At 40.7% G+C, this 26,741-nt stretch overlaps 1 protein-coding gene across 1 annotated transcript in view; it reads left to right on the top strand.

Moving 5' to 3' along the window:
- LOC130923281 (pleckstrin homology domain-containing family A member 3-like) overlaps positions 1–23,601 on the top strand; it is a 29,438-nt gene extending 5,837 nt beyond the window's left edge. Inside the window, exons 2-8 of the mRNA XM_057848876.1 lie at positions 5,783–5,899; positions 5,969–6,118; positions 6,257–6,378; positions 6,603–6,707; positions 6,786–6,829; positions 13,744–13,850; positions 19,661–23,601. Of these exons, the coding sequence (XP_057704859.1) occupies positions 5,783–5,899; positions 5,969–6,118; positions 6,257–6,378; positions 6,603–6,707; positions 6,786–6,829; positions 13,744–13,850; positions 19,661–19,770 (755 nt within the window). The 3' untranslated portion in view covers positions 19,771–23,601. The remainder of the gene's footprint in view (positions 1–5,782; positions 5,900–5,968; positions 6,119–6,256; positions 6,379–6,602; positions 6,708–6,785; positions 6,830–13,743; positions 13,851–19,660) is intronic.
- The last annotated feature ends 3,140 nt before the right edge of the window (positions 23,602–26,741 follow it).

The following is a 26,741-nucleotide window of genomic DNA, read 5'->3' as shown; positions in this document are numbered from 1 at the left end:
ACAATAAACACATGTTTTAATGAATGAGGCACACACATTTCAGAATCTGACTCCAATATATACCTTACATTTTATAATCTAGTGGGCGTTTACTTCACTCATTCAAACCATTGGTCAACAAGGAACAGTTCTGGGGGTTGTCCTGTGACTTCCCGTGATTAGATGAACAAAGACTTGAGTAGACTGAGGGGGGTTCATGTTACACCTTTGTGGTCTTCAAAGGGCTAAGATAACTGAGCTTACTATTATGACACCAAATGGTATATGTTAAAACTAACCAGAATGTGAATGCGTGATTGCTTTGATTAATAATAAAAGGCTACGTAATGCATACAAGTAAATATTTAAATATAAGTACAAAACAGGAGCCATGTTTTATGGACACTCGAGGTGTTGACGTGTATTGTCACTATCACTCGACGAATACTACCGGGTTACAGCAATTATTTCTACCCGGCAAGACGTCCAATACATGTGCACATGTGCGCACATGTGGCGAGTACTTCCTATTTGTGTTTTTATTGAGTGTTTTATTACCTTTATGTGCCTCAAAATACTATTTGCATATGTTTCCCTCTCATACTTTTAAGCATTGTGTTTTCTTGTTGTAGCTTTAAAGCAGATTGTTGATCTGTTGACCACATTAGTCACGTAGCATATTTAAACCACCCTTATGAGATAGTAATACTTTTAAATATTTTCTTTAGCCATCTTTAGTATGTTCTGTCTGTATGCATCTAAACAAAACAAGCTGAAAGCGCACAGAAGTACTTTGGGTGTCAAATACGCCTCTTGTAGACATTTCGCCGGTGTAGCAAATTTTGTCAGAACACCTTTTTTTTGTCCGACTCTCATCATGTCTCATCCCGTCTTTCCTGTTCATTTTGCTTTTGCTGCTCGTTTTGTGAAATATTGAGAGTGCTGTCATCCTCATTAATGTTCTTCTTGGGTTCAAATTGAAAGTGTTGAACAGATGACATGTTTATCTCGCTAGAGTCATACTCTGGAAACCCGGCAGCTTAACCATGTGACGTCACCGCCCTGCGACATCAACAACAATGGCGACCTACTAGTTAAACTAATTTTACAAACTGTATAAAAACGAAAACATCAAGAGGGTTTTCAATATCTAATTATTTTAACTCATAATAACGTATATTTTTAAGAACTATAAGTCTATCTGTGAATTCATTTAAAAAGTAAAAAAAAAAAAAAAGTATAAATAAGGCCTGAATGAAATTTGAAGAAATTAACATTCCGATATACACTCACCGGCCACTTTATTTGGTACACCATGCTAGTAACGGGTTGGACCCCCTTTTGCCTTCAGAACTGCCTCAATTCTTCGTGGCATAGATTCAACAAGGTGCTGGAAGCATTCCTCAATCTCCTGCAGTTCAAACCGAGCATCAGTATGGGAAAGAAAGGTGATTTGAGTGACTTTGAACGTGGCATGGTTGTTGGTGCCAGAAGGGCTGGTCTGAGTATTTCAGAAACTGCTGATCTACTGGGATTTTCATGCACAACCATCTCTAGGGTTTACAGAGAATGGTCCGAAAAAGAAAAAATATCCAGTGAGCGGCAGTTCTGTGGGCGGAAATGCCATGTTGTTGCCGGAGGTAAGCGGAGAATGGCCACACTGGTTCGAGCTGATAGAAAGGCAACTGTGACTCAAAAAAACCACCCGATACAACCAAGGTAGGCAGAAGAGCATCTCTGAATGCACAGTACGTCGAACTTTGAGGCAGATGGGCTACAGCAGCAGAAGACCACGCCGGGTGCCACTCCTTTCAGCTAAGAACAGGAAACTGAGGCTACAATTTGCGCTCATCAAAATTGGACAATAGAAGATTGGAAAAATGTTGCCTGGTCTGATGAGTCTCGATTTCTGCTGCGACATTCGGATGGTAGGGTCAGAATTTGGCGTCAACAACATGAAAGCTTGGATCCATCCTGCCTTGTATCAACGGTTCAGGCTGGTGGTGGTGGTGGTGTAATGGTGTGGGGAATATTTTCTTGACACTCTTTGGGCCCCTTGGTACCAATTGAGCATCGTTGGAACGCCACAGCCTACCTGAGTATTGTTGCTGACCATGTCCATCCCTTTATGACCACAATGTACCCAACTTCTGATGAATACTTTCAGCAGGATAATGTGCCATGTCATAAAGCTGGAATCATCTCAGACTGGTTTCTTGAACATGACAATGAGTTCACTATACTCAAATGACCTCCACAGTCACCAGATCTCAATCCAATAGAGCATCTTTGGGATGTGGTGGAATGGGAGATTCGCATCATGGATGTGGAGCTGACAAATCTGCACCAACTGTTTGACGCCAACATGTCAATATGGACCAAACTCTCTGAGGAATGCTTCCAGCACCTTGTTGAATCTATGCCACGAAGAATTGAGGCAGTTCTGAAGGCAAAAGGGGGTCCAACCCGTTACTAGCATGGTAAATGGACAGTACTTAAATAGCGCATTTATCTGCATGGTTACCATGCCCAAAGCGCTTTACATTAGCACACATTTACCCGCTCACGCACACATTCACACACCAATGGGGCTGCTGCCATGCAAGGCGCTGTCAACCCATTGGATTGGATGGTGTACCTAATAAATTAGCCGGTAGGTGTATATTGACAAGGCTCCACACTTACTTTTTTTTGCATTGGTTCGACCTAACTTGTTTCCCCACATTTTTCATTGTATCACTTGTAGCTCCATATTTTAATCACTCTCCATGATATTCATTCATCTTCTGAACTGCTTATCCGCATGATGGCCGCGGAATGCTGGAGCCTATCACAGCAAACTCCAAGCAGAAGGCGGGTACACCCTAAACAGGTTGCCAGCCAGTCTTACATCGACACAACCACGCACACATTTACACCTTCAGACAATTTGGAACGTTCAATCAGCAGTCCATGCAGTTTTTTTGGGATGTGGCAGGAACCCGGAGAAAGCCATTACAGGCACAGGAAGAGCATGCAAACTCCACACAGGAAGGCCAGAGTTAAACCAATGATCCCTGAACTGTGAGGTGGACGTGCTAACCACTGTCCCACTGTGCCGCCTTCATAATGTGAATTATTTTTAAACAAGCATAACTTGAAAAATGTTTGTCTTTATTAAATGCTTCATTGAGTCTGTCCGCTCAAATTCATCCACGCTTTGACGCTCACACTGCTGAGAACAGCCTCTCACTTGGGGGCAGCTTACATGGCGACTTTGCGACACAAAGACGCAATGGCTGAGTTGCGGACTCGCCTCGCGTGCATATGGTGTCGGCGAAGACAAAAAATTCGGAATCCTGCCTCCAAAGTGGAAGAATCCGATTGCGGGGGGTTGAGGGGGACTTCCTCAGCATGCATATCAAAGGCTCCTGTGGCGCGAGACCGCGCCGTTAACGTCAGCACTCGTACGCGTCACATTGGGCGTGCGCAGCGGTGCTTCTAAACATTAAAAACAGCAAATATGGCGGAATGTCGGCTTTAATTTACTGTTTTATTAATATTTAAAAATAAATATGTTGAACATTTCAATTTTTGTGCCTTTTTGAACAAAAATAAAATGACATTGCTTCGAGTGGGCGGGCATATTTTTTTCCGGGCTGAGGGAGCTTGGTGGGGTCAAAGTGCATCATTCTCTGTCGCCCAGTAAAGCTGGACTGCCCCCTAGGGCTTGGCAAGAATACTACATCGTTTTCATGCGGAATCGCGACATTGTTGAAATGGAGACGCAAATGCAAATTTGAAATTTTTCGTATTCTCGGAGAGCCACCATGTAAACGGCCCTTTGAATGAGTTGACACAGACGGGTATGTAACAAACTAAGCAAAAATTAACACATTTGTGCCTTTGATCATGGAGCTACCGAGCCTACTCTCGCTAGATCAAGGCTACAAACCTGTCAATCATCGTTAACTTTAAGTACCAAACACCAGCTGCACTATTGACCAAGGAAAAGAAACAAGTTTGGTCGCACTGCTGAGCAAGCAGAAGGGAGGGTGAGAAGCTGTACAGCATGAAGCAGAAACGTATTTTTAAAAATTAAAAACCTGATCCTTGTCACACGATTCCGATCCTCTGAAAAATTGTGCGATCCGCCCGATTTCCAATCACGTTTTTAAATTGACCATACAGCATAGACTTCATAACCTATTGACATGACACGGAAAAAAGACCCGATTCGTAGGGGGCCTATTTAAAAAAAAATCAAATATTTACAAAACCAAAGCTGCTACTGAACTAAAACCAAAACAGGCACCTACCTTAGCCACATATGAGTCTCCATGAGCAGCAGCATAAAAAAATTCAAATAGTTCCCTTATAAAATCCTGATGAATTATTTTCCATATAAGTATAACACAACTTAAAATGGCTATAAAAGTCTCAGATTTTACACTAGCTGTAGAAAAATCACCTAATGTAGAGATAATCACCTATATTTTCAGGATCAATAGCAATATTTAATGTATATGTTTTTGACCAAGATAGCAACTTAATTTTTTTTTATTTACTGCAAGTTTTCAACAGCTAATTTATTAACTGCAAGTTTTCAACAGCTAATACATCACTCAATTTAACATCAGAAACTTAATATTTGAGGAAAACATGCAGAATAAATCATAAATAATGTGTAAATAGGTAATTAATCAATTCTATATACAATCACAACTTATTATAGAATAGAATATCCCTTTATTATCATATCAACACTATATACTGTGAGCGAATGAGGCTAGCGGCCGCCTGGTGTAAATAGAGCTCTTCTGGCGAAAATTATTGTGAATAAATGCTTAAATCCCCCAATTCTTCATAGATATGGACGTAAAACAGTCTTGATTTTTGGTTAAAAGCAAAGAAACCATACAGTTAGCGACAGTTAGCGTTTATTTTACATATATTGACGAAGTACCATGCTGCTATGTTAGCGAATGAGGCTAGCAGCCTCCTGGCGTAAATGGAGCTTTTCTGGCAAAAATTCTTGTGAATAAATTCTTAAATCTCCGAATTCTTCATAGATGTGGACGTAAAACAGTCTCCATTCTTGGTTAAAAGCAAAGAAACCGTACACTTAGCGTTTATTTTACGTATATTGACGAAGTACCATACTACTATGTTAGCGAAAGAGGCTAGCGGCCGCCTGGCGTAAAAGGAGCTTTTCTGGCGAAAATTCTTGTGAATAAATACTTAAATACCCGAATTCTTCAAAGATATAGACATAAAACAGTCTAGATTATTGGTTAAAAGCAACCGTGCAGGTAGCATTTATTTTGCGTAAATATTGCCAACTACGAGGCTAGTCAGTTACGAAAATTAGCCGCCTCCATGTGTAAACAAAGAAGAAAATTCCTGCGAATAAATGCTTCAATCACGCATGCATGGTACGAAAAATATCATATTTACCTTGAATCCTCGAACAAATCACTCCTGAGACTATCCTTCCTGTTTGTATGCGGTACAGCTTTCGTAGTTAAATCCAATCGTAAGTAAATCCAAGCTTAAATCCGACATGAGCGTGTGCCGTCTTCGGCTATTACTAAATGAAGCTCGGCCCCCTCTGATAAGGCGTGAAGCAAAGAATGACGAAGTTTCAGGTCAATAGATTTTTGAAGTCTATGCAAACAGTTTCTTTGTGAAAAGTTACTGTGTGTTAAGTGATACAAAAGTACCACATACAACACTGAAACTAAGGGAACACGTCAATAACCTTCCTAATGCTGAAATGGTCTTTTTTATTTAATAAATGTTTGTGTGCGTGTCTGTGTGTCAGGCTGGCAGCCACGCTGGTTTGTCCTGGACAACGGCATCATCTCATACTACGACAGTGAAGACGACGTAGGCAAAGGGAGCAAAGGCTCCATAAAGATGTCTGTGTGTGAAATTAAAGGTTGGTTGAGGAACACGTGAAAAGCGTTCACAGATTTAATTGCCGCCACTGACGATGCTTGCGTTTCAGTTCACCCGACGGACACCACGCGTTTAGAGCTGATCATTCCCGGAGAGCAACATTTTTACGTGAGGGCAGTGAACGCGGCGGAGAGACAACGCTGGTTGGTGGCGCTCGGCTCATCTAAAGTAGGAACGTTCGATGCGCACAAACATAAAGGTACAAAATCGGACATCTACAACTTGGTGTTATTAAATATGTGTAAAGATTGAGCCTTTTTTATTCACAAACATCCAATTTCTAATCTTAAGCAGAGGTTTCACTATTGCACTTTTCTTGTATGTGTGCATATTGTAGGTCCAGACTGTCTGAGGACCAAAATGTCTGAGCTTCGTCTTTACTGTGACCTCCTGGTCCAGCAGGTCCAAACCATCCAATTACAGAGCAGCACAGACGCCAAAGACATGTCCACTCCTGAGGTTTAAAATTTTGAACAATTAACTATTTGACTGCTATTGACGGCGAGAAACATTTAGTCCATTTGGAATGGATGGGCTGGCAGTGATCATTCATGATCATTTGCAGCCAGCCTCCCAAGTCAAAATGGATTGGACCTCTATCCACATCATTGCAGAAAATTTGTGAAAAATTTCTTCCTCAAACCTAGTCAACAGCGCAATAAGATTTTGCATGTGCTCGGCAGGCTTCGCTACTTAGCGCCACCTGTGCCACCTTCATCAGGACGCTGGAGGAGTGTATGAGCTTAGCACAGCACAGCCTCACACCATACCTGCAACCACCTGAAAGGGTCAGACACAAACTTCATGTTTGATGGCCATCCATAGGCTATTTGTATTCATGTTTGTTTGAAATTTTCTGTGTCCAGATGAGACGATCAGTCAGTCACCCTGGAACGTCCACCTCGGACAGGTCAGTCCAAACACATGTACCCAATATATCTTTCATATGTATTTTTCCTCTTGCTTTTCTAAATATGACAAAAAGGGCAGGTTTTGTTTTTTTTTTTTTTATAGTGGGGAGCGTTATTTTTGTCAATTTTTACACTATTTTCAAAAGCATAAACATCCTTTTAGACCAGGGAATTTTGGGAAAATCAGGACTCTCGGTACGGACCAGTTTTTTTTTCCCTGCAGGGGCATTTTATTTGAGGGGATGATTTTTAAAAATTGTACCACGATTCCCGGCGAGGCCCAAACATGCAAAATAAATAAATAAATAAATAAATAAATAAATAAATAAATAAATAATCAATACAGGTAGTCCCATAGGTGGAATTCAGGGCCCCCTGGTGGCCGAAAAGTGTCATTGCATGTAATTGACGTTCCTATATATGTATATTACAGTTGCAAAGCAATAAAACTGCAACAAAAATGAATGAAATGAACAAAAAAATTTTTTTTATAATGGGTCAAAATAATTTTTCGAACAGATCATGTGACTAGCAACTTAGACGGTCATTTGCTTTGCTTATGGGGGCGTGGCTCCAGTGGTAGAGTAGTTGTCCCCCAACCCAGAGGTTGTGGGTTCAATTCTCTCTAAGTGTCCTTGAGCAAGACACTGAACCCAACGTTGCTCCTGGTGCTGCGTCACCAGTAGGTGGATGGCGAGATAGTGTAAAGCGCTTTGAGCACCTTGAAAGGTGGAAAAGCGCTATATAAGTATAACACCATTTAACACCATTTATAATTTTCCCCAAAAAATAGGGGAGGGCAATTGTATTTTTCAAATGATTTTTTTTTTTCTTTGATTGAAAATATATTTTTTTTGATTGAAGAAACTTTTGGGGGGATTAAATGATTTAGACACAAATGTCATACCCATAATATGGCCAAAACACAAAAAAGATTGCTTCAGTCAAAGAAAACTTTTTCAATGAAAAATTAAGTGTTCAAATACAAATTTTTCAATCTCGAATATTTTTTCGCATTCAAAAACTTTTTCCATGATTGAATTTTTTCTCTTTTTGATTGAAGTGATTTTTCTTTTTGAAAAAAAAAAATTGTAAGCAACTTATTTTTTGATTGAATAATAAAGTCAAAAATGTCCTAGCCAAGATGTGGCCCAAACACAAATCAACATTACTAACAATTAAAAACAACTTCACTTCAATCAAAAAAATATAAATAAATAAAAGAAAAATAGCTTTCACATGCATGTTTTGGAGTTTCAAATTTAATTATCCATTCAAACACTTTTTTTTTTTGATTGATGGGACTTTTTTTGGGTTGTAAATAAATATTTTGATTGAAGCAATTTTTTTTTTTTAATTGAAGCAACTTTTTTTGGATTGAATAATAAAGACACACATCTAGCTCCAAATGGCTCCGCCCAGGGGACACAATTTTTGACTGGGGTAACTACATTGGCACGACACCGGCGGGCGTACCATATTCAATGGATGATGATCATGGCGAAAAGTATTGCCTAAGCAGCCTGATTTAGAATTCCCCTCAAGAATGATGGGAAACAAAAAACGCTGTCAACTTATTGTTATAAATATTCTTGTAAGTTAATTTTATTGCTGAAACTGCGTTTTGGGGTCATCAACAGATTGTGCCCCCCCTGCCCCAAAAGTCAAAGTCCACCTATGGTTAGTCCCCGGGTTACGACGTACCCGACTTGCGTGATTTCGACTTTACGACACCGGAGTCTCGTCCGGCATTCTGTCTCCAGTCGACTTTTTTTTTTTTTTTTTTTTTTTTTAAGTATCGTAAATAGTAAAGTTCTTGCCATGTCAGGATCCCCTCTTCCCCCAGCAGCATCGCCGCCGGCCTGCAGGTCCTGACCGCGTCAAGTCCTACTTCCCTGTTCTCATGCTGTTCTCCCTTCTTGCGAGTTCTAATCAGGTTTTCTGAGTTCAGACGTCGGGCTCGCATTAAAGGGTATGTAGCGGCAAAGGGGGTGTGAGACATCAATAGAACCGTTATGTGCCAAGATAACAAATATTGATAAAGTTAACAAAAAAAGTCTATCACATTAATGAGCAATTATCGAAAATAGATCGAAAATGACGAACATTTCCGAAAGTGTTCCGGAAACAGCCGAATGGGGCGGAGACGTCACGACAAGTGATTGACAGTCGAGGCGGAGCCAGGTGCCATTGTTTTTTAACGACGAGAGAGTAGCGTTGGGGTTTGTTTGACCAAAACATCACAAAGATGGTTCAAAACTGCTGTGCTATGCGGTGTACAAATAGTTATTTATCGGAATATAGTATCCATGAGTTCCTGAACGCGAAAAAAAAAGCTGGACTACACAGACAATGGGTAAAGTTCGTCCGTGCAAAGAGGGCTAATTTTCTAGACACAGCCTCCGGCACGCTTTTCTGTGGTGCGCATTTTCCACCTGAAAGCTTCTCGAACTATGGACAAGTGAAATCGGATTTTGCTAAAAGATTGCTGCTCAAAGGAGATGCGGTGCCGACCATACACGCCCAGCCACCTAAATGTCCCGAGATATCAAGAAAGAGGACGATGACTGGTAAAGGAGGCTAAAGCTAAGCAAAGGAGGGGAGCAGCCAAGCTCGAAATGGCCAGAGTGAGTACTCTTTTATAATAAAAAAATGTCACGCATTGGATACAGGACTGGACACATGTATACATTATCATTCGTAAAATATATAGAACAAATCCTCTGATCCCATTCATATTTGTGTCTGTCGGCAGAGCGAAAAGCTATGATAGCGCAATAAATGATAATTATTCTATGCATTCCTTTATTTTGCAGTCACGGTGTATCAGCTTCACAAAAAGAAATGCAAAATAAATCATTGCTGTTTCCCACACGATCTGCTGCCGATGTTTCATCAGTGTCATTGCTCCCCTCAATGACCGTTTCATTACGCTGCATTGGCGTTCGTTTGGGCTCAAATTGGTAACCTAAAACACCGATTAAAGCTTCGTAACTCTCCTGGTTACCATTAGATGAACATTCGTTACGTCCTTCTACGTCGGATTCGTCGCTGAAACTAGAAACGAAATTGTCTGCCATCATCGCCGCCATTCAGTATTAAAGCACTGAGCCTTTTTCTTGTTGAAGAAACACCCCTCACTGTCAATTCTGAATTCTCTTTTATTGACAACGAGGGGTGTTTCTTCATGAGGGAACCTGGAATATGTGCAGGACAAACACAATGCATCAGCATAAACAGCTCAAAACACCCCTAATTCTCCCCTCACTAGAAGGAATTATATTGATGCAGACAGGTGCTGCCCCCCTAGTGGCCGGTGGCACTCTCTTCACTTGTCGTGACGTCACGCACACAATCTGCCAGATCTCGGGTGCCGGTTGTTTTAGCTTGACAATCGAGCCAAATTTCTCTCATTTTCTTGTGTGTAATTACACGAAGTGGCATGATATGAATACAAAAGGCATGCGTTTATGGATAAATGATGGAATATTAAAATTTTCCCAGGGCACTACATACCCTTTGAGAGGCGACGCTGGCGACCTTAGCGGCCATGATATCCCCCCCTCCCCTCCCTACTCTTGCCAGAGCAACCTTTTCTCTCAATAAAGCGACTCACTTGCGAGTAAAGCCCTAATAGTTTTTTTTTTTTTTTTTTCAAACCCGAATATTCATTGAATATAACAGCATTTAACACAGCGTACCTCACAGTATTTTTTTTTACTTTGTCTTATTAAGATGACGTATAATACATATTTTTGCAGTTATTATGAGGTTTCGGGGGTATTTTGGGGTACTTAAAGGGTTAATTCCGACATAAGCGGAAATTCGGGTTACCTCGCCAGCCTAGGAACGGAACTCGTTCGTAACCCGGGGACTACCTGTATTTACAGGGCGCAAAATTTCAAAGTTGCTCAAGAAGCACTATGAGCCCAGGGAACACCCCCCTACCCCTCCCCCAAAAAATCACTAGCGTGCTATTATAGGCTAAAGTCTACCGTCTACTGTCAAACACTAAACATACAGGCAACAATAAGTCCGCAATTAATCAGCCCTAATGCAAAAATATCGCGCACACAAGTTTCAAGGCGATAGGCACAGCCCAAGTATTAAAGAAAAATATTTTGGGGGGGATTGATTTTTGTTGCTTTTTAAAATTTTAAAGCTGCTCAAAAATAACTTGTAGGCCAGAGAGCACCGGGAAACTTTCCAAATGACTCATAGCTTGGATCGAATATACAGTGGGGAGAACAAGTATTTGATACCCTGCCGATTTTGCTGGTTTTCCCACTTGCAAGCCATGTAGAGGTCTGTAATTTGTATCATAAGTTCTCTTCAACCGTGAGGGACGGAATCTAATACAAAAATCCAGAAAATCACATTGAATAATTTTTAAATAAGTTTGTATTTAGCTGCATGAAATAAGTATTTGGTTCATTACCAACTAGTAAATATTTCAGCTCTTAGTTCTTTTTTAAGAACCCCTCCTGTTCTCCACTCATTACCGGAAGTAACTGCACCTGTTTGAACTTGTTACCTGTAGAAAAGACACCATGCTCAAACAAACAAACTCCAACCTCTTCATAATGGCCAAGACCAAAGAGCTGTGTAAGGACATCAGGGATAAAATAATAGACCTGCACAAGGCTGGGATGGGCTACAGGAAAATAAGCAAGCAGCTTGGTGAGAAGGTAACAACTGTTGGAGCGATTATTAGAAAATGGAAGAAGTTCAAGTTGACGGTCAATCTGCCTCGTTCTGGGGCTCCATGCAAGATCTCACCTCGTGGGGCATCACTGATCATGAGGAAGGTGAGGGATCAGCCCAGAACTACATGGCAGGACCTGGTCTATGACCTGAAGAGAGCTGGAACCACAGTCTCGAAGAAAAAACTATCGGAAACACATTACGCCGTCATGGATGAAAATCCTACAGCGCACGCAAGGTCACGCTGCTGAAGCCAGTGCATGTCCAGACCAGGGGTCGCGTTAACCGGAAATTTTCCGTCGTTGACCGGTTTTTTAAAACGGTGACGGAAAAAACTGAAGTCCGTCAGTCATTTTGACAGGTTGCAATTCACACCCCAGACCACAGGGTGGCGAGTTAGCATATTAATTAGCTATTGTCTCTCTTAATGCATGACGTCGTTGGCTATTCTGTCAGAATATTGTAGTGTAACCGGGGTCTGGCGGCGGCACCGTGATTGACACATCAACGCGAGGTTCTTATTGGTGCACCCGGTGTGCCAGCGCGTCATCCAATTGATGGACAAGATTGCCGCCTGTGTATAGACCCCAATCACATGACGTCACAACTCCGCCCCCCTGACCGGAGCCGCCATATTGTGTGTCAGCCCGTCATGTTTATACATTACCGCTACGTACATGCCTCCTATTACGGCGTGTTTTTCTGCTCGTTAATATTAATAATCAAAATGGTGAAGGCGTGTGTGGCGGTTGGTTGCTGTAACAGAGAAGATAGACGGAGAGACTTGAAGTTCTACCGTATTCTGAGAGACGCGAAGATGAGAGCGAGATGGACTGCTGTAATTTGACAAGAAATCTGGGCACCAAACGATCACCACAGACTATGTAGTAGTCTTTTTATATCTGGTAAGATGCATTTAATATATATTTAGAAGATTTTGGGCTGACAACCACAATTAAGATCATTGTGTGACGTTGGTGATTGGGGTCTATATCGTTGCCTCCTTTTCTTTGGGGGCGGAGTTGTTGGCGGTAAGCAGAGTAAAAAGGGAGAAAAATACCACGACTTCCGTGTCTAATTTTTCGCCGCCAGGCAAGCGTTACAATATTAATTAAAAATGAATGAAAACTAAATACTATTGAATATGTCATCATTATCATTTAAAAAAATTAAGTGACGGGTAAAAATAGACTATGACCGGATTTTTATGACCATGTCAGTCAAAATGACAGACAACGAAAATGTCTAGCGCAACCTCTGGTCCAGACACCTCTGAAGTTTGCCACTGACCATCTGGATGATCCAGGGGAGCAATGGGAGAAGGTCATGTGGTCGGATGAGACCAAAATTAAACTTTTTGGTCCAAACTCGGCTCGTCGTGTTTGGATGAAAAAGAAGGATGAGTACAACCCCAAGAACACCAGCCCAACCGTAAAACATAGAGGAGGAAACATCATTTTTTGGGGCTGCTTCTCTGCCAAGGGTACAGGATGACTGCACCGTATTGAGGGGAGGATGGATAGGGCTGTGTATCGCCAGATCTTGGCTGACAACCTCCTTCCTTCAGTGAGAGCCCTGAAGATGGGTCGTGGCTGGGTCTTCCAGCATGACAATGACCCAAAGCACACAGCCAAGGCAACTAAAGAGTGGCTCCGTAAGAAGCATCTTAAGGTCCTGGAGTGGCCTAGCCAGTCACCAGATCTGAAGCCGATAGAAAATCTATGAACGGAGCTGAAAGTCCGTGTTGCCCGGCAGCAGCCCCGAAACCTGAAGGCTCTGGAGAAGATCTGCATGGAGGAGTGGGCCAAAATCCCTGCTGCAGTGTGTGCAAACCTTGTCAAGGACTACAGGAAACGTTTGGTATCTGTAATAGCAAACAAAGGTTTCTGTACCAAATATTAAGTTCGATTTTTGTGATGTATCAAATACTTATTTCATGCAATTAAATGCAAATTTATTATTTTAAAATCATACAACGTGATTTTCTGTTTTTTTGTATTAGATTCCATCCCTCACAGTTGAAGAGAACTTATGATACAAATTACAGACCTCGACATGCTTTGCAAGTGGGAAAACCAGCAAAATCAGCAGTGTATCAAATACTTGTTCTCCCCACTGTAATATGGGGTGGGGTTGTCCATTTTTATTGATGTCAGGAACTTATACATTTTTTTTAATGCTTTGTTTGTATCATTTTTGTGTTGTTCAGGTGCAGTGCGCTCAAAGACAGCTCCGGTGGAGGGTCGAGATCCAAGCCGCGGCGGGATCGGGCCAGCTCAGACAGTTCAGTGCATGACATGGAGCCATCGTTTAAAGGTGCCAACAACTTTGCATTGGCAGCCCCTTTGAACACCTATCGCTGTCAATAGTAGTTGACCCTTAAAAGTTGTCTTGCGCACATGTCGTCTTTGAAACTTTGTCACGTTGTAATTACATCACCCACATGCCTCTGCTTGGTCTAGTTTGAAAGTGCGGAAGTTGAGGTTTGATCTCGTTTTTTTCTCGACCAAACAGGAAATAATGTTATATGAGTTTTATAGTTTTATTGCGCTCATAAATAAACATTAAAACGCTGCATGGACCGCGTATTTATCGCCATATTTCCATCATTTCTTGTCCTTTTTTAAAACCGTTGCACCACGAAAAACTACATATGCCAGGAGCCATTGTGAGGTCACAAAGGACGGACGTAATATGAACATTTCTAATAAATTGCAGAGCGAGGTTCCACCAAAGGTGAGAGATGACAGGAAGCGAGCGATGGCCAGTGGGATTGAGCGAGCGACTTTGAAATGTGCGGAATGAATCAAAAACTAAATTTAGCGCAAGCTAATGCATTATTAAATAAACTCGAGGAAGAGGAAAGGCCAGAACTGAATTAATTTATTTTCAAATTTTTGAAGAAGCTTTTTTTTCAATGTTTTATGTTTTTTTTTACTATCTTTTCAATTTGTATATGGCGGAAAACACAGACAAGACTCAAAAAGCAGTTTCTGCTCTTGCACTCCTCTTTAAAAGAAACTGCTGTATTTTAAGCCAAAACAACTGTTGTGTTTGATAAAACAATATGTCTATATGCTGCCATAGCAGATTCATGGCACATTAAGCCCCCGAACTATTTTTAATTTGTCCGTTTTACCCTGAAAACCCCCGTTTACAGACGTCGCGCAACCGCTTTTGTTTCAACCAGCCATAAAACGAAGGTAATTAATTATACTTTATATTCAAAATGTCTGTCATTTTTAGCTTAGAATCATTAATTGATGTCTAATATTTCGTTTTTTAAAAAAAAGACTTTAAAAAATTATTCATTCGCACGTTTTAAACTTTTCAGCAAATGACGTCACAATGAAGATAATGGTGTCTTTAAAAAAGTTCATAACTATCGCTTAATTGTATTTTTTTTTTTGTTACTTTCGCATTTTCTCTAATATGTTAGATCAGGGGTTTTCAACCCAGTCCTCAAGGCACACTGTGGGTCCTGGTTTTTGTTCCAGCCGATCCAGCAGAGACAGTTGAACCAATGAGGCTTCTGCTAAAACAAGCCACACCTGACTGCAATCAACTGATTGCACTTGTAAAACACCAGATTGGGGAAAAAGTGTTGTCATCTTGTTTGGTAAGAATGAAATCCTGCACCCACAGTGTGCCTTAGTGGAATAGGTTGGGAACCCCTGTGTTAGATGATGAATACCGTAATTTCCCGAATATAGGGCGCACCCGTGTATAATGCGCACCCCAAATTTACTTGTAAAATCTAGGGAAAATTATTGTACCCGTTTATAACGCGCACCCTAATTTTAGCACCAATAAATAGAAGAATACAAGAAAACAGAGCTTGTGTACAGATACAGAGATGTCATTTTACTGACTGGTGAAACACAGCTCAAGCATAGCACATTGGTAGTTCAAAACATTAACGTGAACTGACAATATTTACGGTAATAATATGATTTGACAACTTCTCCAACTTACCAGAATCTAGGAGAAAACAAAACAGATGTGACTTTTCTTATAAAGGCTGCTGTATAACTTGCTCGTTTCCTCATGATGAATAAATGTTTCTTCCATGGATTGATACGGTAAAATGAAAGTGAGAACGTAAGTCGAAAATCCGTGAGAGCTCATAGCTGTCAGCACGACAGTAACAAAAGGAACTATTGTTATTTGGGTTTGAGTTTCCCGAGGGACCGATATAGTTGACGGACACAGGAAGTGTGTGTCCTTACATTTGTTATGGTCCGAATTGCGGAGCTGCAATAAACGTCGACTCAAATGAGTTCAAGAAACTAAATTCTGTGCTTTATGAAGAGTGAAAAAAGCAGAATTTAACACAGACGAAATCATTCGGCCGATTAGAGTGAAGTATTACCGAAACAAAACGGTGACGTCACGTACCGTAATGGTCGGCAACGGGTGGCCGCATACGTTTCTTCAACACAACGTGGCCGTGTCAATGAAAAAAAATCGGTTTATATATATATGTAATCAGTGTTGTTAATCTTACTGAAAAAAAGTAATTAATTATAGTTACAAATTACTTCTCCCAAAAAGTAATTGCGTTAGTAACTCAATTACCTGAATGTAAGAGTAATTAGTTACTTGGCAAAGTAATTGGTGATAATTACTTTTTTTTTTCCTCAAAAAAAAAAAAAAAAAAAAAACATAGGCCACACTATGTGTTAATGCTAAGTTTTTTTGTGAAGGTTTTTGGTACAATTGGCCCGAGCCCAATTCTTTACCCTAATTTACCCTTCACCCTGAATCAACTGTTAAAAGTTGTTAAAATTGCTCCCATTATTGCATTAGTTCCCTTCTCTCTACTTTTGACAAATGAAAGTTTTAAAACTATTTCATCATTTAAAGATAGATTCAAGTCAAGATTTTGCTGATTTAGAAGTATTTTAGATAAAAAGTTACTTAGGTTCGTTAGGAAGGTTCTCTACAACAGAGCCATAATAAAAGGTCTACTGCTTTAAGATGGCGGCTGTTTACTAACGCATCTAGTGCCGTGTCTGTCATTTTGCATCTAGTTATATCTATATACAGTATATGCAGTGTTGTTAATTTTACTTTAAAATAGTAATTAATTACAGTTACAAATTACTTCTCCCAAAAAGTAATTGCGTTAGTAACTCAGTTACCTGAATGTAAGAGTAATTAGTTACTTGGCAAAGTAACTAGTGATAATTTTTTTTTTTTCTAAAAAAAAAAAACAAACAACAACAAAAAACAAACAAACAAAAAAAACAGGTCACACAATGTGAAGTTTAAAGGATTTGGGGGACAATTGGCCCTGGCCCAATTCTTTACCCTCCACTTAACTAGACACAAGGGTATTGCGATAACTAGCTAGTAACCTTTGCTATGTGTGGAAGTCATTTAAAGTTGTGAATCAACCGTTAAAGTTGTTAAAATTGCTCCCGTTATTGCATTAGTTCCCTTCTGTCTACTTTAAACATGTGTAAGTTTTAAAACTGTTTCATCATTTAAAGATAGATTTAAGTTAAGATTTTGCCGATTTAGAAGCATTTTAGATTTAACAAAAAAAAAAAAAAAAACTTAGGTTCGCTAGGAAGGATCTCTACATCAGGGCCTTCCTGAGAGGTCTACTGCTTTAAGATGGCGGCTGTTTACTAACGCATGTAGACCTTAAAACATGTTGGCAATGCAGCTGTGTCAGTTTTTGCATCTAGTTCTATAATATGATATCTACCGTGTCATGTGGGCGTAGGCGTTAGGTATTATTGGAGCCACCTAGCATCGCGGTTGCAACGGCGTCTTTCCCACTGCTGCTCTGCTCTCGTCCCCGTGAGTCCGTTTCTCTCTGACTTTTTTTATTCAACCAACTTAATAATGCATAGTAACGCACGCCTTTCCCGCCTCAGTCACGGTAACGGCGTTGCCAAGATGAGAAAAGTAATTAATTAGATTACTCATTGCTGAAAAAAATAACGCCGTTAGTAACGCCGTTATATTGTAACGCCGTTATTAACAACACTGTATGTAATACATATATATTTCTGTCTCCATCCATGTACCCGTTTATAATGCGCACCATGAGTTTACAAGTTGATTTTGGGGGGGAAAAGTGCGCGTTATATTCGGGAAATTACGGTAATCGATCCAAAGAAAGATTGAAAAAATCGTTTAGGAGGGTAAACATATGAAAATCTTAACCACCCCTTGATGTCTGCGATTTCTGCATCGTGACCCTTGTTATATGACCATGTTTCACCCATAAAATCCCCAAAAAATCCAGCTGTGGCCATTCACAGCTGTGTCTTGACACTCAGTGATACATGCTACATGCAGTTTTGGATCGAAACAAGGTAAGTATGCGATAATATGTTGTTAAAGTCATGGCGTCTGGAAGTCTGCTCTCGTGTGCTCTCACCTCCAGATAGGGTTTTCCTGTTTAAAAAAATGTTTTTTAAAATGCCCTCCTGTTTTAAAATTTTCTTCCCCCAGAAAATTGAGATTTTAAGCTTTCCAATGATGTATCACACATGCATATTGGACGATTTTGAAATTTGTCAAATTGGGGGTCTCAGAATGGAACTTCAAGTCACCTGAGTGTTTTCCGCCATACAGATGTGTATGTTCAAGAAGCTTGATTGAATGTATGTACTTTTTATAAGACGATGGGTGCAACACCTAACCTCAGAAAGAGATATCATCCAAACCGTTTTTGAGTTAGATGATATATACAGTGGGGCAAATAAGTATTTAGTCAACAACCAATTGTGCAAGTTCTCCTACTGGAAAAGATTAGAGAGGCCTGTAATTGTCAACATGGGTAAACTATCACATTGTTTAATTTTTAAAGAATTTATTTCCAAATTACAGTGGGAAAATATTTGGTCACCTACAAACATGCAAGATTTCTGGCTGTCAAAGAGGTCTAACTTCTTCTAACGAGGTCTAACGAGGCTCCACTCGTTACCTGTATTAATGGCACCTGTTTCAACACATTATCAGTATAAAAGACACCTGTCCACAGTCTCAGTCAGTCACACTCCAAACTTCTCTATGGCCAAGACTAAAGAGCTGTCGAAGGACATCAGAGACAAAATTGTAGACCTGCACCAGGCTGGGAAGACTGAATTTGCAATAGGTAAAACGCTTGGTGTAAAGAAATCAACTTTGGGAGCAATTATTAGAGTTGGAAGACATACAAGACCTCTGATAATCTCCCTCGATCTGGGGCTCCATGCAAGATCTCACCCCGTGGCGTCAAAATGATAACAAGAACGGTGAGCAAAAATCCCAGAACCACACAGGGGGACCTAGTGAATGACCTACAGAGAGCTGGGACCACAGTAACAAAGGCTACTATCAGTAAAACAATGCGCCGCCAGGGACTCAAATCCTGCACTGCCTGACATGTCCCCCTGCTGAAGCCAGTACACGTCCAGGCCCGTCTGCAGTTCGCTAGAGAGCATGTGGATGATCCAGAAGAGGACTGGGAGAATGTGTTATGGTCAGATGAAACCAAAATAGAATTTATAGGTAGAAACACTTTTTGGTAGAAAAACAGGTTCTCGTGTTTGGAGGAGAAAGAATACTGAATTGCATCCGAAGAACACCATACCCATTGTGAAGCATGGAGGTGGAAACATCATGCTTTGGGGCTGTTTGTCTGAGAAAGGACCAGGACAACTGATCTGTGTAAAGGAAAGAATGAATGGGGCCATGTATTGAGAGATTTTAAGTGAAAATCTCCTTCCATCAGCAAGGGCAATGAAGATGAGACGTGGCTGGGTCTTTCAGCATGACAATGATCCCAAACACACAGCCAGGGCAACAAAGGAGTGGCTTCGTAAGAAGCATTTCAAGGTCCTGGAGTGGCCTAGCAAGTCTCCAGATCTCAACCCCATAGAAAATCTGTGGAGAGAGTTGAGAGTTGAATATGATATACAGTGGGGAGAACAAGTATTTGATACACAGTCAATGGGAAAACCCATTGGCAGTGTATCAAATACTTTTTCTCCCCACTGTATATAAAAATGATCTATATAAAGGCAACATCAAATCATGCAAAATCAGATAATATAGGCCAGGATTAAGAGGGTTAATAAGTTCAAGGCGTAATTCTCCTTGGTTCTGCTTTGTGTCCATTCCAGGTTTGCTGCCAAACCTCGGCGGCGACTCGTCGTGCATCCCCGAAGAGCAAGGAGGCGGCGTGAGTCCAAAGACTACGCCAACTGACACGGACACAGATTTGTCCATTTGAAGATCGCGGGAAGGCGTCACTTTGAAAGTGGACGTCTTGAATGTATTCTTGAACTCTTTACGGGCACTTTGGACTTAATGTGAGTCATTTATTTATATTTGCCTTTGGGACTCAGAACTTGAATTCTTTCTGGACCGAGCAGGAACCAAAATGGGTTGCCGCGGACAACATAGCAACTGACTCGACATTCAACCTTATGGTGTTTCTCTTTCACCACAATTGATGATGACAGACGTCCAATTGCGTGGCTCTTTTCATCCTTCTGCTGTGAATTGAAATTAGTTTGTTACAAGTAGACATCTAATCCATTTGAACTGGGAAAGTTTGCATGTTCGTTTGCTGCCAGCACTTCCACTTTGAATGGATTGGACGTCTATCGCTGTCAACGACAGCCAATGAGTTCAAAACAAGCTGCACTACAAATAATGTGCTTTAAAACAAAGAGTGAATAATATATTGTTTTTTTGGCCGATGTAATGTGAACGAGACCCCTTAATATAATCATTAAAAAAATGAGCACATCATTTTGTATTTCAGATTCCTTCGGTACATGTTGAGGGTTCGGTATGGAATGCTATGCTTTTTGTGCGTGTTTACTGAAGGTGTGTGATTGTGTGGTTTGGAATTTGTGTTTTTATCATTTGACGAGGAAGCGTGACCGACAATTTGTTTGATGCCGGATGTCTTCCTTCCATTGAACAGGACATGAACACGAAGGCTCACTCACGAGGTCAGTTGAAGACTGCTAAGGCGTAGGTTTGATTTCAACATTGGAAGGGACACTTTTTGCTGGGGATGGGACATGAATAAGACCAAACAGACTGAGTGAACGGGGGTCAGGGCTACATTTCTCACGAATATTGATCTAATTAATTGATAGGCTAAATGATCAATGCAAAATAACTCTCCATTGACTTATACTAACTTTCATGTGTATTGGTTCGGGTGATACAATGTTCGACTCAAACCTTTGTTTTCAAAAACTACTAAAGAAACATTTTGAAGTGCAAGTTTCTTCATTAAAAAAACAGGGAGTTATCCAAAAATGGGTCCAATTCTGGGAGACACTGGGTCGACCCTAGACTCAAACTAAACTATTGTAATATTAAATTGATTTGGGGAAAAAAATTGGTAAAAAAAAATCCGAGATATCCAAGGATCGATCTACATCTGAGGCATACTACCAAGAATCGAACCAAAGTATTCTCATGTATTTCTGATGTGTGATTTCGTTTCAGATTTTTTTTTGCATGTCAGTTCATGTTCATGTCAGTGTCCCTCTGAAGTGGGGCGATTTGCACTCTGAAGCCACCGCGTTGCATTACGGCATTACTTCTCAAATAGTGGGGCGGGCCCCCCCCCAGGGGGGCGCAGAGCGATGCTGGGGGTGGCGCATGTGACCTTGGGGAACATACTGTACTTTTTTTGCCGTACTAGAATAAAGTGTAAGTGCACATACACAGAGTGGGTGGCAGTGGCGCTCTCATTTTCAGCGTGTGCGCAGTTTTTTTTTAACCAAACAAGAGCACACAGCAAAGAGCACTTGAGATATGAAAAGCTAAGACGAGGAAATATGACGAAGCAAATGTAGCTTTTGGCTTTGACTTTTAGTACAGCGGGAGACGAGGACAGACCAGTCTGCTTACTTTGTCTTAAGATGTTCTCAACGAACAACAGGAATTTTTTTTCAGCGAAAACATGCCGAATATTGCCAACAATTGTCCCGCTTTGTCAGTGTTACATCCGTAAACCAGCGAGCACTGTTAGCATCATATAAGGTGGCATGACAAGTTTCTCAGTGCAAAATAACCCCACACCATAGCAAAGAAGCTGATACTGCCTGCAGCAAAAATAAAAACTGCCCCTCTGTCCAATGACACTGTCCTTTTTGTTTTATTACCTGGTCTTTCCTTTGGAAAGATCAGGTAGTGAGATTCTACGGCCTCCCCCTATATGTTATTCTGGTTTTTATTTTGAATGGGAATCCTTTGGCGCGCTGCGCAGCCCGAACCGCTTGACCGATCGGCACCATTCAAGTACCGACACGTCCGGAATTTTTGCGCGACGATGGGAATTTTTCAAACGACCCAGAAATTTTTTCCGTTTGCCCGTAAACGGCGATTTTCCGAAAAAGAAAAAGCAATTTTCAAAATGTATCTAGTCCCACAATTTTTTACCAAATTACATAATTTAGGTATCAAAAATTCCGGGACGGTGAGGGGCATAAAAGTTGTATACAGAATTTGGAAAAAAATTATGGTTCCCCAGAAATTCGACAAAAACTTGCCCATTCATTTTTAATGAGAAAAAAAAAAAGTTTCAAAATGTATCTAGTCCTACAATTTTTCACCAAATCACACAATTTGGGCATCAAAAATTCCAGGACGGGGAGAGGAATAAAGGTTATTAACACAATTTGGAAAAAATATACGGTTCCCCGGAAATTTGCCAAAAACCTGCCCATTAATTTTTAATGGGAATAAAAGACAACTTTCAAACTGTTACTAGTCCGTCAATTTTTGACGAAAACACACAAGATGGGCGTCAAAAATTCCGGGATGGCGAGGGGCCTAAAAAATACTGCGAAATTTTTTTGGATAAAATGTACGGTTTCCTGGCAAATTGCCAAAAACTGGCCCATTCATTTTTAATGGGAAACAAAAGTTTCAAAATGTATCTAGTCCTTCAATTTTTGACCAAATCACACAATTTGGGCATCGAAAATTCCGTGACGGTGAGGGGCATAAAATTTGTATACAGCATTTGTAAAAAAAAATTACGGTTTCCCAGAAACTTGCCAAAAACTTTCCCATTCATTTCTAATGAGAACATTTCCCATTCACTTCCAATGGGATTTCCAATTGAATTTTTTTTTTTACATTGCATTGATGCCATTGACGGCCATGGACGTCCAAAATGTTTCCCATTCATTTTCAATGGGGAAAAAACTAAATTTCCCCAAATCAACAGATAATGTTGATACCAGATATCAATAGGACCTGTCCCACAAACATCCCTGACTCCATTGACGCTTATATGGGGTGCTGCCATTGATGTCCATGGACATCCAAATTTTTTCCCATTTTCAATGGGAATTTTTTTTTTCCTACAATCAACAGAAAATGACCAGATATCAATAGGACGTGTCCCCCAAACTTCTCCAATTTCATTGACGCTTATGAAGGGTGCCGCCATTGACGGCCATGGACGTCCAAATTTCCCATTCATTTTCTAATGGCATTTCAGCATGTTTTTATATTTTATTGATGCCAATGTACTTGGATTCCATTGACGCTCATGTAAGTTGATACAATTGACGTCCATGGACGTCCAAATTTTTTTCCATTCATTTTCAATGGGAAATTTTTTCCCCCCCCAAATCAACAGAAAATGACTAGATATCATTAGGACGTGTCCTTCAAATGTCCCCGATTGCATTGCCGCTTATGGAGGGTGCTGCCATTGACGGCCATGGACGTCCAAATTTCCCATTCATTTCTAATGGCATTTAATTTGTTTAATACTATTGATAGGCATGTTTGTCCATTCTAGTGATAGCCTTGGGCGGGGCTACGATCTGTATAGCCACACAGGAAAGACCAGGTGTAATTTCTCCCGAAATTGCAGTTTCTAGATAATTTTTGTTGTTTCGGTGTAGTTGTTTGGCATATTGTCCTCTTGAGTTAATTTTGCTAATCAATTTGAAATTATTATTTATTGATTTTGTTAAATTTTATTTTTCAGTATCAAACGGTCAAAAAATGTATTGAGTGTATATTTGCAGTAAGGATGTTGATGGGTTTTTTTTTTTTGGTTTTTTTTTTTACACTGTATTTGAAGTTGATCTATATTACTTTCTGTCTTTAATATTAAAAAGGATACAATGTTACAGAGAGGTGCACATATAATAATAAGAATTTTACAGACAATTGATACTGCAGTATATCTACAGTGAGTTGGGGGGGCGCGGAACATTTCCATCTTCTTCGGGGGGGGGGGGCGCAGAACATTTCCATCTTCTTCGGGGGGGGGGCGTAACAAAAAATAATTGAGAAGCACTGCATTACGGTAATGCGCATAATGCAAACAATGATCCAAATGAGTGACGGCTAGCTTGAGTGCGGTGTTCCTTGTGTGGAGGCTGGTCTGACTGCAGTAGTTTTGCAAGTTAGCAAGTTCACACAGTTTAGTGTTATGCCAACTCTGATGCAGGACAGACCTTAAGTAGCAAAATTAGTTGTTTCCCACACCTCCACAACACTGATGTCTTTTTACAGTACTTACAGTGGCTGCCGCTGCCGAAAAAAAACTTTTAATATCACTCCTTTTCGAAGGGGGCGGAGGAGGCGGCATGTTTTCGACATGAATCTGTCGGGGCTGTGTGAGTGTGCATGTCTGTTTGTGTGGCAGGAGGTGGGGTCAAGTCATCAATCAAAAGTGCGTTTCAGGGAGAGAACAGATGGACCGTCACATTCAGCAAGTGAAAAGGGATAAATGTAAGTCTGAACATAATGAAAATAATTCACTAAATAATGATAGGGTCGATACTAGTCTATCCTTACAAAATATGGGCGGCTAGCTTGACTTCGTTGTTCCTTGTGGAGGCTGGTCTGATGAATTGGTAGTTGGTAGCTGGAGCTGTCCTTGGACCGAAGGGTCAGCGGTTCGATTCCCGGCTATGACTGCCCACTGCCGAAGTGCCCTTGAGGAAGGCACTGAACTCTAATTTACCCTCAATGGGTTGGCAGTGCCTTGTATGGCAGCAGCACCATTTGTGTGTGTGAATGTGTGCGTGAAAGGGTAAATGTGTGCTAATGTAAAGTGCTTTCGGCATGGTAACCATGTAGTTAAATGCGTGATATACGTACTGTCCATTTACCAACTCCGCAACATTGACGTCTTTTTGCATACCTTACAGTGGCTTGTGCTGGCCGAAAAAAACTTCTAGTATCCCTGTTCGAAGGGGGTGGAGGAGGCAGCATTTTGTATTTCTGTTGTGAGTGTGCGTGTGTGTCTGTGTGGCGGGAGGAGGGGGGCAGGGGTTCAGCTCATCAGCCAATCAAACGTGCGTTTGAGGGGAAAATGAACTTGCACAATTGGTGGTTGACTAAATACTTATTTGCTCCACTGTAATTCACGGAGGCGGGGCCCTGGCGTGGCACCCACGCGCCATCTCCATTCGCCTGCGGGACTTTCACATGTTAGATGGGACTTACGCATGACTAGGTGAAATTAGACACACTCAAGTAGGAAACTTCAGTGTCAGGATTAGCGAAGAGACAGCATAGAATAGGATGCCAACCAGAGGTTGCGCTAGACTTTTTCGTTGTCTGTCATTTTGACTGACAGGGTCATAAGAATCCGGTCATAATCTATTTTTACCCGTCGCTTAAAATTTTTAAATGGTAATAATGATATACTCAATAGTATTTAGTTTTCATTCATTTTAAATTAATATTCTGTCCGAACAAGCTTAACAGAGAATCCAAACCGTGCCATCACACTTCAAGCAGATGAAAATGTAACTTTTTCTCCGCAGTGACAAAAACAGCTGACTGTGGCTACATATGGAACAATGGAATTAACAGTTCACCTGCTGTGGCCTGAACGCAGTCTCACACCTTCCTCCTGGTGCACATGGACTTGAATTGCGTGCCTGCTTGTGCAGTCTCTCTTTTTTCACCTCTTTTTATCAACACCATCGTCGTTTTGGGGCTTTTTGAAGACACTTCGGACACTCAGTTGCCTTGACATTTTTCTGAGTAAGGCCAACGACGTCATGCACCAAGAGAGACAATAGCTAATTAATATGCTCACTCGCCACCCTGTGGTCTGGGGTGTGAATTGCAACCTGTCAAATTGACAGATGGACTTCAGTTTTTTCCGTCACCGTTTTAAAAAATCGGTCAACGATGGAAAATATTCGGTTAACGCGACCCCTGATCCCAACATACATCGCCAGGGATTCACACAATACTGTGTTCTCGACCACTTGGATCATTTAGGTACACTTCACTCCTTCCAATCACTTATCTTATCTTCCAGAACCCCACCCTGCTTTCCTTGGTTATTAGGCCCCCCACATGGTGTCAACCGGAAATACAACTAGCTGACGATAGCTCCCAACATATTCATAGGCGATTAATGTATTTCTTGTTGTTGTGTGTGCTTTTTCTCTCTCCCTCTTTTCTTTTGTTCCCCCATCACCCCTTACTGTTCACTGCTTTCTCTTAATAAACGAGGTACGTTGAATGATCACAATGAATGTATGTCATACTCCTATGTGATACATTAAAAAATGTTCAGCTCAATCGGACACTCAGATCTGCATTCTCCGTGTCAAGCAGCTGAACTGGACAGGTTGAATTTTTTAATTTTTTTAAATCACTTAATGGTAGGGTCTATTCTATCATCACAACATAAGAAGACAATCTAAATTACCCATAAAACGGAAGTCGTTATAATGCAAATAAGGTTGCTTAAAAGTTCGTGAGGACAATTTGAGCATCCTGAAAAGTTGGTAATGTTATGTCCCTACCTTCCCTATGCAAACCTACGCTCTTGTGCTAAGCACAAGAGGAAAAGGGGCGCACATATATTTTTTTGTTTCTTTATCATCTTGAAGAACTTGGAACGAAACGATTTATTGACTCATTTTTGCATAAGTATGTTTGTAATGAAGTTTGTGCATGCAGTAGTGTTTGTTTAAAGTCATGACCACAGGCATTGCAAATATTTGGACGTTTCACACATGTACTTGTTACATGCGGTACCCTCGTTTGTTTTATTGATATTTTAGTGCCATGAAAGCATCGGTCACGAATTTCAAAATTGTCAAGGGATGCATCGTTGTGCAATGTAGTTGGTATCACTCAGTAAGCATGAAAAAATTGAAAATGTATTTGAATAGTAAAACTTAACATCTTTTACGGATAATGAAAAAGTATATTTTAGACCAGTGGTTCTTAACC

Source organism: Corythoichthys intestinalis, chromosome 10, assembly GCF_030265065.1.
Source record: "Corythoichthys intestinalis isolate RoL2023-P3 chromosome 10, ASM3026506v1, whole genome shotgun sequence".
Classification (NCBI taxonomy): domain Eukaryota; kingdom Metazoa; phylum Chordata; class Actinopteri; order Syngnathiformes; family Syngnathidae; genus Corythoichthys; species Corythoichthys intestinalis.
Note: the sequence above shows the minus strand (reverse complement) of the source record. Positions and strands in the feature narration are given on the sequence as shown.